Source organism: Chiloscyllium punctatum, chromosome 4 (genome assembly GCF_047496795.1).
Source record: "Chiloscyllium punctatum isolate Juve2018m chromosome 4, sChiPun1.3, whole genome shotgun sequence".
In the NCBI taxonomy this organism is placed as follows: Eukaryota; Metazoa; Chordata; class Chondrichthyes; order Orectolobiformes; family Hemiscylliidae; genus Chiloscyllium; species Chiloscyllium punctatum.
In genome coordinates, this window is record NC_092742.1 from 20,979,901 (window position 1) to 20,998,689 (window position 18,789).

Below are 18,789 nucleotides of genomic sequence, written 5' to 3' on the forward strand. Positions count from 1 at the left end.
TCAACAAAATAGCAGAATACTGTGGCACAGTAGGCTTAAAACAATTAAATTATCTTGCCATTGCAAGGTTATTTCATTAACAATTGATTTCATCCCCGTAATGCAACATTGTAATGCATAAATAAAAGAATATTCAATGACAATGCATTTTAGCCCAAACTTTGCTACAGGTGCAACGCACAAAATATATAAAATCTGGCAAAGTGCTTTTTTAAAATAAGACTTTCAATGCAGACCTTGTTATTTCAGCTGGACTTAGTAACCTTAATGATAGTTGCTATAAATACATTTCATCATAACATTCATGTAATTCATCAAACCTTCATTGCCAATGGGAAGCAGACTGAAAGGGAGGACACATTAAAAGACAGAATTTTAATACTTTAGTATTGATTTTTCAACCTATTCCCCCTTTGAGAACAGCACTCCCCAACAATGGCATTTACTGTTTAATTGTAATGGTCAGAAAATCTTGCAGGCTGTGCTGACTTCCGTATCAAAATTCCAGATATATGCTCCTGAAATGCAAGTCTGCAAAATATACTGTACTGACTTATAGAACAGCACAAAAGGCCTACAATGTTGTGGTGAACTTGATGCCAAATTCAACTCAGCCGTTCTGCCTATCCTTGGTCCATATCACCCCATTCTTTGCACATTCACAAGCTTGTCTAAAAGTCCCTTAAATGCTCTAAATGTATCTGCCTCACCACCACCCCTGGCAACATGTTCCAGACCCCTACCACTCTGTAAAAGCTTGCCCCTTACCTCTCCTTTGAACTATTCCCCTCCTCACCTTAAATGCATGTCCCTGAGAATTAGACATTTCAGCTTAATTAGACTTAATTAGTTTAATATGTATCTGTTGTGTTATATTGGCATGTTCATATATATGAACTCATCTTGCCAAGTGCTGAGATAAACAGGAGGTCCTGCCATGAAAAATATAGAAGTTGGAAACGAGAATTTAATTCCACTTTAAATCAAAAGTGTATGGTTTATATGCAGTGAAATGGGCTTGTGAAGTTGGCAGACAAAGCTCATTATGCATTTTCTTGCACTACATTTCTGCAGTCTGCTGCAATTGTGAATTAAGATCACTGCCATTAATTTGTGCCATAAAGTTTCTAAGTCCTGCAAATTATTTGACCAGACTGTTTAATTGTTGAGTTTTCAATGCAGTTCCTCTGCAATACGAGAGAGTGAATTTCCATTTTGCAAACAAGTTTGTTTAAGAATGTCACAGCTTTGTATTTTCTCTTCTATGTTTTCTAGTACCAGGTATTTTATATACTTTCCATGTTTCTGAAATGTTAATCAATACGCATCTTTACAATGTACTTTGAGGCCAATTTATACGCAACATGAATTTGATGCTGCTGCAAACCTTCCAGTCGGGGTACCTCCCACGCCAGAGCCAAAGCAACATTTGCAGTGATTGAACAACAACAGGAAACACAATATTCGGCAGACTGGGGCCGCGCAGCCCATAAATTCAGTGGTGAAATGCTGGTTTAGCAAAGCATTTTCATTGACTGCCTGTGAGCAGGAGGCTGGGGTACAGACAGAGTCTATAACAAGGCTCTGGAATAAAGAAGCAATCCCTCACTCCCAAGTTGGGTTCAAATCCCTTTCCTCAGGCTGGGTCCTGTCACAGGCACAGGGGCTTGGAGAACTGTCTACATAAGCAAAGTGGCCTTTGAATATCTATAATTCTGGAAATTAGAGTTTGCATGGGCTGTTCAGGGACTGGCAATAATGATACATCTTTTCACGGATGCAATGAATGTTCTGAATTGTAATCAGGAGTTACAGTGTTCTATTTGCTCCTGCTCATGAATTTATTTTCAAGACAACTCATACGGTATATCTTTGGCATGATTAACCGTCAGTGACCATAAACAACTTCTCTGCTTGCTTTGCATTAGCAAGGAACCAGTTGTGCAGCTTTGCCAAGTGTAGCCAGCTAACAACATATGGATTGCATATTCTGTAAGTTTTACTCGACTCAACCAGGCTGCCTGGGGCCAACACAGTTAACATTATACTACCAGCTGACATGCTTCGATACATGTATCAAATAAAAGACCAGAACATGCATCACAAACTGCAACATTACTATTCCACTGCACTGCCTACCAAAGGTGACAAATATCATGGTTATTTCCCAAACTACTTAATGCCACAGGTAGCTACAAAAGCAAACATACTGCAGATGCTGGGAGTCTGAAATCAAAGCATGCTGGAAGTAGACTAGAAATGCTCAGTGTTTTTCTCGGGCCATAATTGTTTCCTGACCTGTTGGGTCTTTGTAGCGTTTTCTGTTCTCATTTCACTGGCAGCTATCATGCATCCAAAATACAGCCCATCACATTACAATTGTCTTGCTTGGCATTCAGTTTCCGTAGAAGTTGCAAGTGTGGTAAAACATTCAAATACATGTTACATAGGACATATAGCACAGAAACAGACCATTTCTCACGTATGTCAGCATTCCTGTTCCACTCAAGCCTCTCATTTTCCGTTATCTAAATCTATCATTAAAACCCATTATTCCCTCCTGATTAGTGACTCAAGATTTTAGCTCTCAGGCTTTACTGTCTCTCATTGTTTCTTTTGTACCACTTCAGTCTTGTTTAATTCCCAAACTTTTCTTCATGATGCTGACTACCGTCATTCACCTAACCTCAATTCTCTATCATAACATTCAAGGCTACAACTTAGTGAGTGAAAGTGGGACAGCATAGGTTTCGGTGGTATAGACTCAGTGGGCTGAAGGCCCTCTTCTGTTCTATGTAATTCAATAACTCTGTAAGAGCACTAATCTATAGAACTGGACTTGGTTCAACTTACTTGATATATGTATGTTGTAAGGTGTATGAAGTTTTTTTGAAATAAGGAAATCTTCGCAAAGGCAAGTTGACACATAATCATTGTAGCTCGCAATATTGAACCGTCAACATAGGGCATAATACAACTGGGAAGTATCATCTTGTTAAATGTTACAAAACATGCCATATTTTATTATAGCTTTTCTCCAGTTCCTGCAAACTCAGTAGACAACATCGAGACCGCCTAGCGACTCTTACAAGATGTGCCCAGTTCTGCCACACACCAGACTCCTGAACATCTCCGGGACACCCGCACCAATCTACCACACCGCCCCGTGGCCCAACATTTCAACTCCCTCTCCCACTCTGCCGAGGACATGGAGGTCCTGGGCCTCCTTCACCGCCGCTCCCTCACCACCAGACGCCTGGAGGAAGAACGCCTCATCTTCCGCCATGGAAGACTTCAACCCCAGGGCATAAATGTGGACTTCAACAGTTTCTTCCTTTCCCCTTCCCCCACCTCACCCTAGTTCCAAACTTCCAGCTCAGCACTCTCCCCACGATTTGTCCGGACTTGTCCTACCTGCCTATCTCCTTTTCCACCTATCCATTCCACCCTCTCCTCCCTGACCTATCACCTTCATCCCCTCCCCCCCTCACCTATTGTACTCTATGCTACTCTCTCCCCACCCCCACCCTCCTCTAGCTTATCTCTCCATGCTTCAGGCTCACTGCCTTTATTCCTGATGAAGGGCTTTTGCCCGAAACGTCGATTTCGCTGCTCGTTGGATGCTGCCTGAACTGCTGTGCTCTTCCAGCACCACTAATCCAGAATCTGGTTTCCAGCATCTGCAGTCATTGTTTTTACCTCCTACAAGATTCTGCCCTGTTTCATTTAGCTAGGAACCTCCTAGTCATGTAACATTATAAAATTCATTTACCAACTGAGCCAACAAAAAGTACAGACATTATTTCTGATGGAAGCGTATGCTACAGAGCAATTACGAAACACCGGTATGGGTTGAGAATAAGTTACATTGATGGTCAACATCCAAGCACTTGGTGTCAATTTACTTGTGAATCCTTTCCATAAATTGTGAGCCATTCGCTATCAATGTCATCTATTTGATTGGTGACTCATAGTATAAAAATAAATAATTATTAGAGCAGATCAGCCAAGATCTCATTGAATGACAGAACAATCTCAATAAGCTACTCCTGCTCCTATGTCTAATGAATGACTGCAGATGAGTTACATCAAGACAGACCAGAAAAGGAATAGGGTCCACTAGTTATTTAAATGTTTCTGTATATTATCACTGGGAGAGGACAAAGTGTATAATGAATGGTGTGAGAGGGCAAACTGGTTTCCTTACACATTGATAATATGTTGTCAAAACAATTTACAAAATCTATTGTCAGAAATTTGCAAATCTAACTTCTATCGTACACAAGTACAAACACCATGTCCATCTTTTTACTATTTATTCTTAAATCCTTAGAATACAAAGTAAAGCAAGTAAAGAAAACATCCAACGAAAATAAAACAAAGAACCTCTGATGCTGGAGATCTGAAACAAAAATAGAAATTGCTGATGAAACTCAATAGGTCTGGCAGCCTCTGGGAGAAAGCCGAGTTAACCTTGCAAGTCCAGTGACGCTTCACCAGAACGTGTGAGAGTCACCAGAGTTGAAATGTTGACTCTGCTTTCTCTCCACAGATGATGCCAGGCCTACTGAATTTTGCCAGCAATTTCTGGTTTTATTAAAGAAAATGTTAACATAAGTTCAACAGGATTTTCTGTTCTACTTTGAAACAGGAATTGCAAGCTTTATATTTCAGCTTTGTTAAATGAAAGGAAAAATTGTGTTTGCAGTTGTTTATCTTTATTCAGATTTAATGTTTCTTCCTTGGGCAATTATGTCATGGTAAAAGTACGCATATGTCTTAGATTACAATCTCACCCAATTATTCAGATAGTGAGGAATTTCTCAACATGTCAATTGAATGTTCTACCAGAACTTAGATGCAGGCATCGCTTTCATCATATTTACAGAATGTTGGTTTCAAAATGTAGAAAACAGTGAAGATATATCCCAATTTCTCAAAATATCTATTCATCAAGTCTGCTTAGTCTTTCGGATAAAATGGAAAAATCCATCATCCAACTCAGCTTCTTCACTTCAAAAATTAAGAAATAACAGAGTCATTTTTCACTGAGATCACAAAATACCTAGTGGGGGTAGCGAAGGGAGTAGTGGTGGCCAAATTAATGACAGCTTGCCGGATTAGAGTTAGCCTATGAAATTTCCTCTCAGGCTAAGGCTCTGTAGAATTAGGTGCCCCTCCTTACAATATACAAATTTAGAACACTCCATATGCCTGGACTGGTCAGGAGAGAAGACCAATACAGACCTCAGAGAACATGTGATAACATGCTGTATTCTCCAATATTACCATGTATGCTCGACTGATTGGGATCACTCGGAAGAGGAAGATTTGGAAAATGAATGAGAATCTAGAGGCCAGCAAAAGCTAATTCTTCAGATGATATTTGAACATGTAACAATTCACTCTCCTAACTGTTTAATGATTGTATTGACCTGCATTTGATTATGTTCACTTAGCTATGTTCACTGTACCTACATCTTGAAATGCAGAAGACCACATGACTGGGATGAATTTACATGTGACAGCAAACCTTGTGATGCAAGGGGACTTGGAGACAGCATTGGTGGCAAACAGTAATATTGCAGAAAGTAAGCCAGTATCTAAAAAAGAACCGGGGGCCTTTTGATGAAGAGGAAGGATGGAAATCAAACGACAGAGTACACAATGAACTTGCATTGTTTGGTGATACCTTTCCCACAAGCTAAAAAATGAGAAATTATCCCAAAAGCATTATAACAATGTATAGTGCAATTTGCCGATGAAGGACATCCAGTGTAACTGCCTAAGTTTTGGAGTAATAAATAAAAAAAAGTGTGATCGATTTGTCACTGATTGGTCATTCACAATGCTAAATCTTACACTAAGTATATAAACATACATAAATATTTCAACCATTTTGTTCAGAGTTAGTAAAAGACAGAGATAAAAAGATTTTTTTTTATAACTGTCCCTTCATTGGTTACTGATCGGCTTAGCATCACATCCAAAAGCATTCACTCCCTCCACCAACGACGCTCAGTAACAGAAGTGTGTCCTAATGCAAGATGCACGGCAGAAATTTGCCAAAAATCCTTAGACAGCACCTTCCAAAACCACAACCATTTCCATCTAGAAGGATAAGTGCAGCTGACATGTGGGATCAATACCATCTGCAAGTTTCCCTCCAAGTCACTCTCCATCCTGATTTGGATATATATTGCCAGTCCTTCACTATCGCTGGGACAAAATCCTGGAATTTCATTCTTAAGTGCATTATGGGTCCACCTGCACCAAACAGACTGCAGCGGTTTAAGCAGTCAACTAATCACCACTTTCTCAAGGATAACTAGGGACGGGCAATAAATTCTGGCCAGCCAGCAACTGGTTCATCCCGTGACTGAATGAAAGAAAAGCGCGGGTGAAAAAGTCAGGCTACGCTGGTATGGAATACCAGGAGCATTATATGGAGATAAGAGGAGTAATTGGAGCCAATTTGATAAACTTGAATAACTTCTCAACTCTACTGTAAGAAAGTAAGCCTATGCATTAACAAGTCACTGCAACATTCTACATTAGATCAAAGGGTAGGTCACCATAAAATGGTCGCATTCTCAATGGAGAACAAGAGCAGACCTGATGTATGTTGCACAAATCCAATTTCTCAGTCAGTAAGCAAAACGCCTTTTATGTTAGCACTGCTGCCTCACAGCGCCAGAGACCCGGGTTCAATTCCCGCCTCAGGCGACTGACTGTGTGGAGTTTGCACGTTCTCCCCGTGTCTGCGTGGGTTTCCTCCGGGTGCTCCGGTTTCCTCCCACAGTCCAAAGATGTGCAGATCAGGTGAACTGGCCATGCTAAATTGCCCATAGTGTTAGGTAAGGGGTAGATGTAGGGGAATGGGTGGGCTGCGCTTCGGCGGGTCGGTGTGGGCTTGTTGGGCCGAATGGCCTGTTTCCACACTGTAAATCTAATCTAATCTAATCGAAAAATTGTAGGACAAAACTACATGAAGGTGGTTGATGAATTCACGCCAGAATTCCAAACTTTTGTGACAGAGAGTAGCTGCAAGGTTCCACTATGAATGGTCATGGGTGTATTAATACTTTCGCAATATACAATAAAGAGAAATAAATTTTGAATTCATTAAACAAAACAGGCAAGCGCCTTATGAAATTCTTCAACAACCATGAAGTAACAGCAGGAAATAGAGTACACAGCTTCATTTCCATTTTAAAATATTCTCAAATTAACCTCCAAATTTACAACAAAAATATTAGGATTGTGTAACAGAAATGCTTGTAATATTGAGCATATCACTGCAAATAAAAATCATGCAATGAACTAGACTTTAATCATATCCCTTTGTAATTATTGGAATGGAAATGCTAACAAAACAATGACCAAACATAACTTCAAAAGGATATAAAAAGCATTAATCAAGAGATCACTTTCATTTCTAGCCCATCCTGATAATATTCAGTGTACTTAGGGCACCAGCCACAACAGCTGTTTGACCATGGCTTCACGGGTCTTACATTTTGTCAGTCACTTATGACATGTCTGTTTTTTTCAGGCCTATTGGTTAAACTCCAAGTGCACTCCTTACAGAGTATTACTTTAACTTCTTCCTAATGAATTTTCTATGTTGCACTGAAGTTATTTGTCAAAAGTGTGCAGTGATGTCCACCCTTGAAAAAACAAGAGTGCAATGGAATCATCATTAAGAGCATATCGCAGCAATGCATGATCTTAGTTATACACTATACATGTGATATATATTTTATCTATTCATAAAATCATTCTAATGTCTTTATCTTTAACAGTCACATCAGATCAATTTCAAACTTAAATCACTAAAAGCTCAGTATTGAAATGATACTCATATCCATTTAATTACTTGGATTGTCTGTATTGCTGCTTGCAATTATAACATTTTCAACAAAGTAACCTCTGAGGCTTGGCCACAGCTTTATTGAACAGGACCACTCCTCAGGACCACTCCTCAGGACCACTCCTCAGGACCACTCCTCAGGACCACTCCTCAGGACCACTCCTCAGTCTTTCTGAGACTTTACTCACACTTCACTCTTCAGTCATATCCCCAAACTGAACAGACAATTCTTGTCACTATTGCCCTTCTTCAGCCACCCCTGGTTGTGCTCGACATAAACGTCCTCTCAAATCTCTCACACTTAGCTTTTCCTCATTGGAGAAAAGAATTCCTGCCACCAGGGAGAGGCAGCGAACCAAGGTTAGACCAAACACTGAGTACTGCAGAGCAGACTGTGAACTTGGATAGGGTGATGCTGCCCAAGGGTGTAGGCAATGGAGAGGTAGTATTAGATATCATACTGCCATTCGATACATACAGTCACCGCATGCTGAATTGAACTACTAATAGAAATGGCATAATACAGAGAATAGAGGGTTTGATCACTTTCCTAATGTCAACAATAATTTATATCGTTCCTTCAGTGGCAGGGACAGAAGGAAGCCAGGAATCCTCAAAGGAGGCATGCACCTAAGTGAGTCCTGTATTGTGACACACTCGTACCACCCTCCAGCTGTGCAGGTACAGACAGCTTGGCAGCTACTTGAGTAGAAATGGCTTGGTTGTCACATAGCTGTTAGCCTCTGGAGAACAAAGCAATGCTGGAGACAAGTAGAGCACTGGAAACTCTTCAGAGTGTACAGTACTCAGCACAATATGGCTCTGATGGGCTGAATTGTCTGCTTCCACACCTTAGGGATTCTATGATGCCCGATATACTTGTCTACAATCTGGTCATATTATTTTCCTGAAGACTACTAATCATTTGCTGTTCGCAATGCAGTAAAGTGAATGGTTGAAGAACAAAGACTGCAAGTAGATTATTTGACTCATTTATGTAAGGACATACTGAACATCCTTCCTCAAACCCAAGTGAATAACGTTGTGCAATAATTAAGTCTTCCTGCTCAGGCACACTGCTCAGCCTGGGGAGTTAGCTACAGAAAGGAACTTCTGAAGAAACAATGGGAAATGTGTACATTTCCATGAACTTTTCCAGAGGTAGTGCATACACGTATAGAGGAGCCTCTCTCTAGTATGAGATGGTATTTCTGGTGTTTGCAATGTCCATCTCCTTGGGTGACCTGCATGGAGGAATGATGGCTCAGGAAGGGAACTATGTGTAGGCCCTTAACGAGAACTTTACATTGAAGGGATGAAGCCTTGTTTTGCTGGCTCAATGCCTTACTGAGAGGCAGAAAAGGGCTCCCCTGCTTTTTGGCTTGCTGGAAAGTGCAGCTTACCTTGGGAGACAAGTCTGACAAAGAGCATAGAGCGGTCAGAACTCTTCTCCAGGTGCTACCACTTCTTATACCTCAGTCCCCTTTCCACCCTCAGGCAGAACCTCTCGTGGGGTCTCCTGCAAGGGAACCACGGAGAAAGTGAGGACTGCAGATGCTTGAGATCAGAGTTGAGAGTGTGATGCTGGAAAAACACAGCAGGTCAGGCAGCATCCGAGGAGCAGGAGAATCGATGTTTTGGGCATAAGCCTTTCATAAGGAATGACAAGGAAACCATGCCTGTGCAGGGGTAGGTAGGGCAGTCTTTGGTTGGACTTTCATGGACTCCGAAAGCAAAAAGTTCATCCCCTCACAGGTATCTCAGGTGTCAGAGTGGGAAAGCAGCTATCTGCCTCCAATTCTGTTGAAGCCACAGGCTTGACACCACATAGGAGCAGGAGAAATAAACAAAGAAGACATAATTGTTGTACAATGTTATTCACTTGGGTTTGAGAAAGAATGTCACTCTCATTCCATATGTCTTTACATAAATGAGTCAAATTATTTATTTGCACTCTTTATTCTTCTAACATTCACTTTATTGTGTTGTGAACAGCAAATAAATAACAGTCTTCAGGAAAAGAGTGTGATCAGATTGCAGACAAGTATATAGGGGGATCATAGAATCCCGACAGTGTGGAAGCAGATGATTCGGCCCATCGGATCATAACCAACTCTCCGAAGTGCATCCCACCCAGATCCACCTCCCACACTATAATCCTGTATTTCCCATGGCCAATCCACCTGACCTGCACATCTTTGGACTGTGGAAGAGAACACACACAGACGCAGTGAGAATATGCAAACTTCACCCAGTGAGTCGGCCGAGGCTGGAATCAAACCCTGGTCCCTGGCGTTATAAGATAGGGCTGCGAACTACTGAGCCATTGTGCCACCCCATGAATATAATGACTAGATTTTAGAATGCGGGAATGGTAGTAAGATGGGAAAGAGGGTTGAAGATTGTACTGCAACATGACTTGTCACAGTTACAGTAGCTAAAGCATGTTTGAAATGAGGCCATTGCTCACTTCTCAGACCACCCGGTAAGTGGTTTCAGGCTCCCTGGTCATATCCAGCTCCTCCTATTGATACCCCACCCCCCAATCTTCCTCCTCCTTGAGTGCTCAGTGTCTGCTGTTTCTGGCTCCTGCAGCTCCATTCCTGTCTGCATCACCACATTGTACAAGGCACAGCAGACTATCACCGTTCTACAGAGTTGAGCATATTGAGAAAGGCGCGTCCAGATCAGTCCAGCACTGAAACACGTTCTCTTGGTCAACAATCATCCCGGAGTCGAGATAGCTAATGTTGTTCTTCTCCTTGGTGTCTATGGTCAACTCTTCTCAGGTGTTATCAGCCGTGTCTGCAGATACAGTCCAATGACCCGCCATTTCACTTCGTGTGTTGGTGAAAACTTACAGGGATGAGGAAGTCAGTTCCCCCACTTCCTGAGGTATCGCCACTCTGTTATGCAACTAAAGCTGATTCCTTGCCTACATGCCCTGTGTTGGGGTTATCACCACCTTCAGACTGGAGTCTCTGATCGTCCCATATCTGAACCATGAAGGAGCAAGAGAAGCCAGACGGTGTTCATCTTGTTACAAATTGGTGCTGCTGTTGCTGTACCTCCTGGTGCTGACATTCTTTATAATGATTGGTCTTTTTTCCCTCATCATAAAATCCCTACAGTGCAGAAGCAGGTAATTCGATCCACACCTAGCCTCTGAATAGCATCCCAGCCAGACCCACCTCCCGACCCTATTCCTGTAACCCCACATTTCACATGGCTAATCCACTTAGTCTACACATCCCTTGGACACTACAGGCAATTTAGGATGGCCAAGCCACCTAATCTGCACATCTTTTGACTGTGGGAGGAACCCAGAGCATTCAGGCGAAACCCACACAGACCCGGAGAGCAAGCAAACTCCACACAGACAATTGCCTGAGACTGGAATTAAACCCAGATGGCTTGGCACTGTGAGGCAGCAACGCTAAATGCTGAGCCACTGCGCTGTACCCAATCAGAGGTCTTTGCTGGAGCTCCAGAAGCTGCTCCCATGCCACAGTGAAGATCGATAGTTGGTAAAATCAGATCAAGGTCAAGTCAGGTCAAGTCCAATGCATGTGAAATGATGTCTAAGAATTTGGAATAATCTGCAAAGGGGCAGTTGTTGAAGCAGATCCTATGAGTGAGCTTCTCCTATAGCCCAATTAATTTTTAAAAAGCTTTCCAAACTCTCATTTTCATTGATTAGTTTTCTCCTCATATTGACTGGACAAGTTCTATAAAGCTCAAGAAACCTGCCTGTTTGCTATTCAATCTTGAACCTTTCGTTAAAGTCACACTTAATTGATTGTTTGAATGTTTTAAACACTGACCCAACAGCTTCATGGTGTTTCATAGTCACCTTCAGTACAATCTGGAAGTTTCTTTGAAAATTTATTTTGTTGGATGTGGGTATTGCTGGTTGGGCCAGCATTGATAGCCCATCCCTAGTTGCTCTTGAGAAGGTAGGGGTGAGCTGCTTTCTTGAACCCCTGCAGTCCACCTGCTGTGGGCTGACCCACAATGCCATTAGGGAGGGAATTCTAGGATTTTGACCCAGCGACAGTGAAGGAACGGCGATATATTTCCTAGTCAGGATGGTGAGTGGCTTGGAGGAGAAGTTGAAGGTGGTGATGTTCCCGTATATCTGCTGCTCTTATCCTTCTAGATGGGGGGTCAAGGATTTGGAAGGTGCTGTCTAAGGAGCTTTGGCAAATTTCTGCAGTGCATATTGTAGTTTGTACACAGTGCTGCTATTGAGCATCAGTGGGGGACGGAGTGGGTACTTGTGGATATAAGCCAATCAAGCTGGCTGTTTCTGGATGGTGTCAATGTACTTGACTGTTGTTGGGGCTGCACTCATCCAGGCGATTGGGGAGTATTCGATCACACTCCTGACTTGTGCCTGGAGGACAAGCTTTGGGAAGTCAGGAGGTGAGTCACTCGCCGCAGTATTCCTCGCCCCTGACCTGCTCTTGTAGCCACTGTGTCTATGTGGTGAGTCCAGTTGAGTTTCTGGTCAACGATAACCTGCAGGATATTGATAGTGGGGGATTCAGTGATGGTAACACCACTGAATGTCAAGAGACAGTGGTTAGATTGTCCCCTATTTTTGGTGATGGCTATTGTCTGTTATTTGTGTGACACAAATGTTACTTGCCACTTGCCAGCCTAAGCTTGGACATTGTCTAGATCTTGTTGTATTTGGACAGGAAAATGACACCCCAGAGTTTTCTCAATATTCATACCCAAATCTGAGCCTACACCTCAGATCTGCACCATCTTGGCAGTTAAAAATTTTCCTATTGTATTGGCTTTATCCTGTGTGTGCTCTCATAGTATCTAACTCCGCCACATTAAGAAGAGCTCCCTAAGTTGCATTTTTGTAATTGTGGTATATTATTGCATGTGTGTGATAGGTTCATTGACACAAACATTATTTTTCAAAATATCAAGAAAATAAATTTGGAAATTAAAGAGTAAAGGTTATTACGACAGATTTCTGCTTTTTATATTCCAACGTTCAGTCTCAAGATTCTCTAAATATTTCAGTGCAAGTTGCTATTGTAACTATTGTACATGTCAACACAACTTAGGTTAAAAAATTTCTATCAAATAATGTTCACAAAGAAAGGACTAGTAAAAATGAAAACGAATCGGTTTCTGGGTGTGGGTAGTGACTGCTCTCTATTTGAGTTGAATGGGAAAATATTGATAGCAATCAGACAGCCCTGTGTCTGCCAACCTGTGTATTGTGTGCAGTTCTGATTTTGACCCAGCAACACTGACGGAAAGTGATATATTTCCAAGTCAGGATGAGGAGTGGCTTTGGAGGGGAACTTGAAGGCAATGATATTCCCATATACTGTATCTGCTGCCCTTAGGAAGCATATTATTAAACTGTAGAGGAATCAGAAGAGATTTACCAGGGCGTTGCCAGGAATGAATGGTCTGAGATATAAAAATAGACTGGTAAGGCTGAGACCTTTTCTCACTGGGAATTAAGGGGTGCTCTTACTGGGGCTTGCAAAATCATGAGGGGCATTTGTAAGAGAAATGACAAGGATCCTTTCCTTAGGGTGGGAGAGTTCGAAACTAGGGGGTATGTTTTAAAGGTGAGTGGAGAAAGATTTAAAAAGGACATGAAGGAAAACATTTTTACTGAGAGAGTGGGTTATGTGTGGGATGAAGTACCAGAGAAATTGACGGAAGTAGGTACAGGTACAAGACATTTGGATAAATACATGAATAGGAAAGGTTCAGAGGGATATGAGCCAAGTGCAGGTGGGTAGGACTAGCTTAGTTTGGGAACATGATCAGCCTGGACTGGTTGTACTGAAGGGTCTGTTTCCAAGCTGCATGACTATGACTCTAAGAGATTTTCCAACACTAAGGACTGAAGCTAAAACTCTTAAAAACCTTGATGGCTTACCTGGTTTTGGAGGACATTTTGTACATTTATGGTACCCCCATGATATTCCTACGCTCCCACAACAATCATCCTGTTTTGTGAGACCTGGAAGGGGTTTTCCACACTAAAATATAAAGACAAGAAATTAATTGTAGCCACAAGTGCCTTACACCTTTATGGGAAAAAAGGTTTTTCTTCTTCCTAATAGTCAATTGTTTTACTTTTGGCCATGGTTAATAGTTGCTCATCAGATTGACAGATTCATAAAATAAGTTGGGAAAAAGGAAGGAAAAAATATGTCCCCATAGCCAGATTCATTTATTCCCATTGCAGCACCTAATTTGCTACTTTACAGATTTGAGAAATGGAAAACATGTTAATCTAGCTGTGACGTGTGATCAAGAGCTCAATACAAATAGGAAAAAGTGAGGACTGCGGATGCTGGAGATCAGAGTTAAGAGTGTGTTGCTGGGAAAGATTCTCTTGCTCCTCGGATGCCACCTGACTTGCTGTGCTTTCCCAGGCGGGCGGCACAGTGGAACAGTGGTTAGCACTGCTGCCTCACAGCGCCAGAGACCCGGGTTCAATTCCCGCCTCAGGCGACTGACCGTGTGGAGTTTGCACCTTCTCCCCGTGTCTGCGTGGGTTTCCTCCGGGTGCTCCGGTTTCCTCCCACAGTCCAAAGATGTGCAGGTCAGGTGAATTGGCCATGCTAAATTGCCCATAGTGTTAGGTAAGGGATGGATATAGATGTAGGGGTATGGTGGGTTACGCTTCGGCGGGGCGGTGTGGACTTGTTGGGCCGAAGCGCCTGTTTCCACACTGTAAGTAATCTAATCTAATCTAAGCAACACACTCTCGAATCTGAGCGCCATCCAAATGTCTAGCATGGCTTTTACATTTTGGGATTGCCACAGATCCTTGTGTTCAGTGGCATCAATCAAACACTCAACTGCATTATATAGCACTGACCCTCCTCAATATCCACCCACATTGTGAGAGCCTATACCAGAGATTTAACAACACTACTCTGATGTGATATGAACAAGCAATGTTTTTCTGTCACACCACAGCTGAAAATACCTGGTACAATAAGGTCAGATAGAAAAATTGATTAAATAGCTATATCACAGCAAATAAATATATAGGACGAACGTTATGATTGGGTTTATCTAACTTAATTGAAAATCCTCTCCCTTCTTACATCAGTGGTCTCCTGCTCAGTCTGTCTGAGCCTGGTGAGAGCTTGCCCTCATAGATCACTGTCAAAATCCTGAGTGATTGTCAGTTTTCTTGTCAGATAGAAAAATATGTAATCACTAAGAGAATCAAGGGTTATGGTTGTTGGGGTGGTGGGTGGTAGGAAAGTGGAGTTGATGATTATTAGATCAGCCATGATCTCATCGCATGGCAGAATAGACTTGATGGGCTGAATGGCCTATTTCAGCTCCTATGTCTTATGGTCTTATGCAGCTGAGTCTTGGCAGTGGACAGGGCAATACCTTCTGCAACTAATGTCTTCTAATCATGGCTATCTCCAACATTCTCCACCACTTTATTATCCTCATCAAACCAGTTGCTGCTTTGAGTGTCCCACTCTTTGTCAGTATATGTCCCTCCATCTCAATCTGCTCCTCACTGAAGGAGGCAAAAGCTGACTATGTGTAACCAATTGCTCTGTGCTGAGCTTAGGCCTAACAGCCTGTCAGATGTTTACCTCTATGTATGAGCTACATCTTGGAGAAACCTTTACCATATAAATCTTCCTCCACTGATTTTTCCCACTTGCATTGTCTTCAACTCCTGCTTCATATAGCTTAATGCCTCTCACCTTTCCTGTTTTGAGACATTGCAGATGTCAATAGCTTCCAAGCTCTGCCATTATTCACCTGCAGCTGTGCCTTTGCCTCCTTGCAACTAGTGAGGTGATACTGCGGCTTTAAAAGGTGCATTTTGTCGTGGGATCTTTTAAAGAAGGTTTTAAGGCAGAGGAGATGAGCAATCTATCAGGCAGAGTAAACAGCTTGTGACATCTTGTTTTTAAAGCTGGAATAATAGAAGCAGCCTGAAGGGGTGTGGTCAACCTCCCACAGAACCTGGATATTTAGTTTTAGCTTTCAGCAGAAGTTGCTGGGGTTGTGAAAAAGCTGCCATATTTCTCTTTGCCACTGTTGGAGTTCTCACTCCCTCAGAATTATCTTTTGATGTTCTTTCCTCCTGGATTGGAGAACTGCATGTAAGACAATCTATTTTCTAAATTTGCTTTTTGCCAAGGGGTGTGTCTATGGGATGTTACTACATGGAACAGATAATTAGTAATAGTTACAGTATCTATTATTTTGTTAAACATTCTAATAGAGTTACAGCTTAGCCAATTGTTTTCTTTTTTTGCTGTATTTTAACAATAATATGAATAAATTATGTTTTGCTTAATGTAGAGTGGTTCAAATTGTATCTGGAACACAACACCTTCCATTTACTTTTCAAATGAGAAAACGTTAGGGTCTAGGTTACCTTCTCAATATAGTTTGAGGGGGTCTGGTCTGGTTTGTAACACTAGCAGGTCACTGAATGGTTAGTCAGTTGGTTGGATAGTTCAATTGTGATGCAGAGTGATGCCTGTTAGACCAACCAGATAGAAACTATTCTGCCTTTAAATTAGAGAAAAGTAACAGACCCACACTAGAGGTTTAAAACTAGCTAGATACTGTACTAGGGAATGTTTTGTATAATTTAGTTTCAGCAAAAAAAGGTCCCAATTCTATTATTTAAGACAAAATCCATTTCTAGCTTTGTGAGCAAATCCTTCAGTCCTTTAAGTCCTTTCCATATTTCAGTTGGACCATGTATCTCATCTTCATGCACCTCAATTTGAATCAATTCTCCTTAATTAAATTAAGTAACAAGAATTCTCAGTCTTGGGAAATTCAAAGGACTAGACACCCCCAAACCATGGGGAAGACTTTCCAGATTTCCAACACAAGTTATGAGTAAATAAATTGCTTCTGCATTTTGTTTATATTAACTAGTTTTCAGATTGTTCCTCACTGTTCCTGATACTTGAGTCAGTCATGTGGCCTAATTGACAAGGCCACAGTATTAATTGGTAAGCTATCAGAAGATTGCAGGTTCAAGTCCCGCTGTGATCATTCACTAGCGCAAATTTAGTTTTCAGGTGGTGATAGCCATATTATTAATTGAATACTAATCCAGGAACTCTGGTAATATTTTGAGGACCCTGGATTGGAATCTTCCGCAGCAGATGGTAAAATTTGAATTCAACAAAAAAAAGTCTGGAATTAAGAATTGACTGATGACCATGAAACCATTGTAAAAAAAACCCATCTAGCTCACTATTGTCCTTTAGGGAAGGAAATCTGCCATCCGCATCTGGTCTGTACTGTGACTCCAGACCCACAGCAGTGCAGTTGACTCCTAACTGCCCTCTGGGTTGGGCCATAAATATGGGCCTATCTGGTGACACCCTTATCTTGTGAATGAATAAAAACAGCATCACCACAGGAAGTAATGTCTCTGTATCTGCCTAATTAAACGTTAGGTTTTAAATACCACATTTATACCAGAGAACTATTAGTGTGATAATTCCCATTTGACACCAATTCAAATGTTTAACAGTGCAAAAAGCAAGCATGATGCAGGAAACAATAACTTGTATTAGTACAGGGTCGAATCTTAAAGGAGTCTGGGAGATGTGGTCCTATGGTGGGATTTGAGGCAGAATTGTAAATAGACCCTGGCGAGGCCTATCTCAACAATGGGAGCATCTTGCTGCTCCTTTTCTGTTTCAGCAATGTGGAGAAGCTGGTTTCCTGCTAGGTAGCAGGGAGTTGCCAATTAAAGGGTCAGATGCCTTCAGTAATGTGCAACCTTTCAATATTCAGCTTCCGATTTTCCCAAACAAGTTAAGCATTGAGAATTCTCAACATGGGGAAGGTACCGAGTGACAGTAGCCCACCATTGTCTGCAAACAGCCTTCATTTTGTTCAGCACCAAGCCTGATGGGAAGGTAAATTTAAAGAATAAAAACTTAACCTCGTGTGTTCAGCTGTCTCCATTTTCTTGGTGGCAGTTGCAGTGGGAGTAGCGGCAGTGAGGACCAGGGGCTTGATGGGAAGGTAAATTTAAAGTAAAAAAACCTACCTCGTGTAAAGGCAGAGTGCACGCTGAGCACAAGCAGACATGGGACTGCTGGATAAGTGAGGTTACACATTTGGGCAGCTGCTTTACCCGAAACACTACTCGGGTAGTGTCTCCCACCCGTGCTCCTCCTCTAACCAAAAGAAAAGTTCTGTGCACTGGATTGGTAAGGTGACTAGGTTTTTTTTTTAAGTTTTCAGTAGTCTCGTTGAGAATAGTGGGAATGGAGGTTGGGGAAGTTGAATGTTCCTCCTGCAGAATGTGGGAGGTAAGGGACACCACTAGTGTCCCTTCTGACTGTATCTGAGGGAAGTGCACCCAACTTCAGCTCTTTGAAACCCGCACTAGGAAACTGGAGCTGGAGCTGAATGAACTTCAGATCATTCAGGCGGAGGAGGGAGTTATTGAGAGGAATTACAGGGAGGGAGCCACACCTCAGGTATAAGAAGAAGGTAAATGGGTTACCGTCAGGGGACGGAAATGGAACCGGCAGGCAGTGCTGGTATGCCCTGTGACTGTTCCCCTCAATAATAAGTATGCCGTTTTGGATACTATAGGTGGGGATGACTTACCAAGGGTAAGCCATTGGGTACAGGTCTCTGTCACAGAGTCTGTCCTTGTTGCTCAGAAGGGAAGGGGGAAGAGGAGCAGAGCATTAGTCATTGGGGACTCCATAGTTAGGGGTACAGATAGGAGGTTCTGTGGGAACAAGAGAGACTCACGGTTGGTGTGTTGCCTCCCAGGTGCCAGGGTTCCTGATGTCTCTGATTGTGTTTTCGGGATCCTTGAGGGGATGGGGAGGAGTCCCAAGTCGTCGTCCACATAGGCACAATGACATAGGTAGGTAAGGGAGAAT

The 18,789-nt window shown here is 42.1% G+C and overlaps 1 protein-coding gene across 2 annotated transcripts in view; it reads right to left on the bottom strand.

The window, feature by feature from the left end:
- The window catches only part of LOC140476119 (latent-transforming growth factor beta-binding protein 2-like), a 469,839-nt gene that overhangs the window by 256,772 nt on the left and 194,278 nt on the right, over nt 1-18,789 (bottom strand). For both annotated transcript variants that reach the window (XM_072568220.1, XM_072568221.1), the window contains exon 8: nt 13,797-13,899. In XM_072568220.1, coding sequence (XP_072424321.1) covers nt 13,797-13,899 — 103 coding nt within the window. The remainder of the gene's footprint in view (nt 1-13,796; nt 13,900-18,789) is intronic.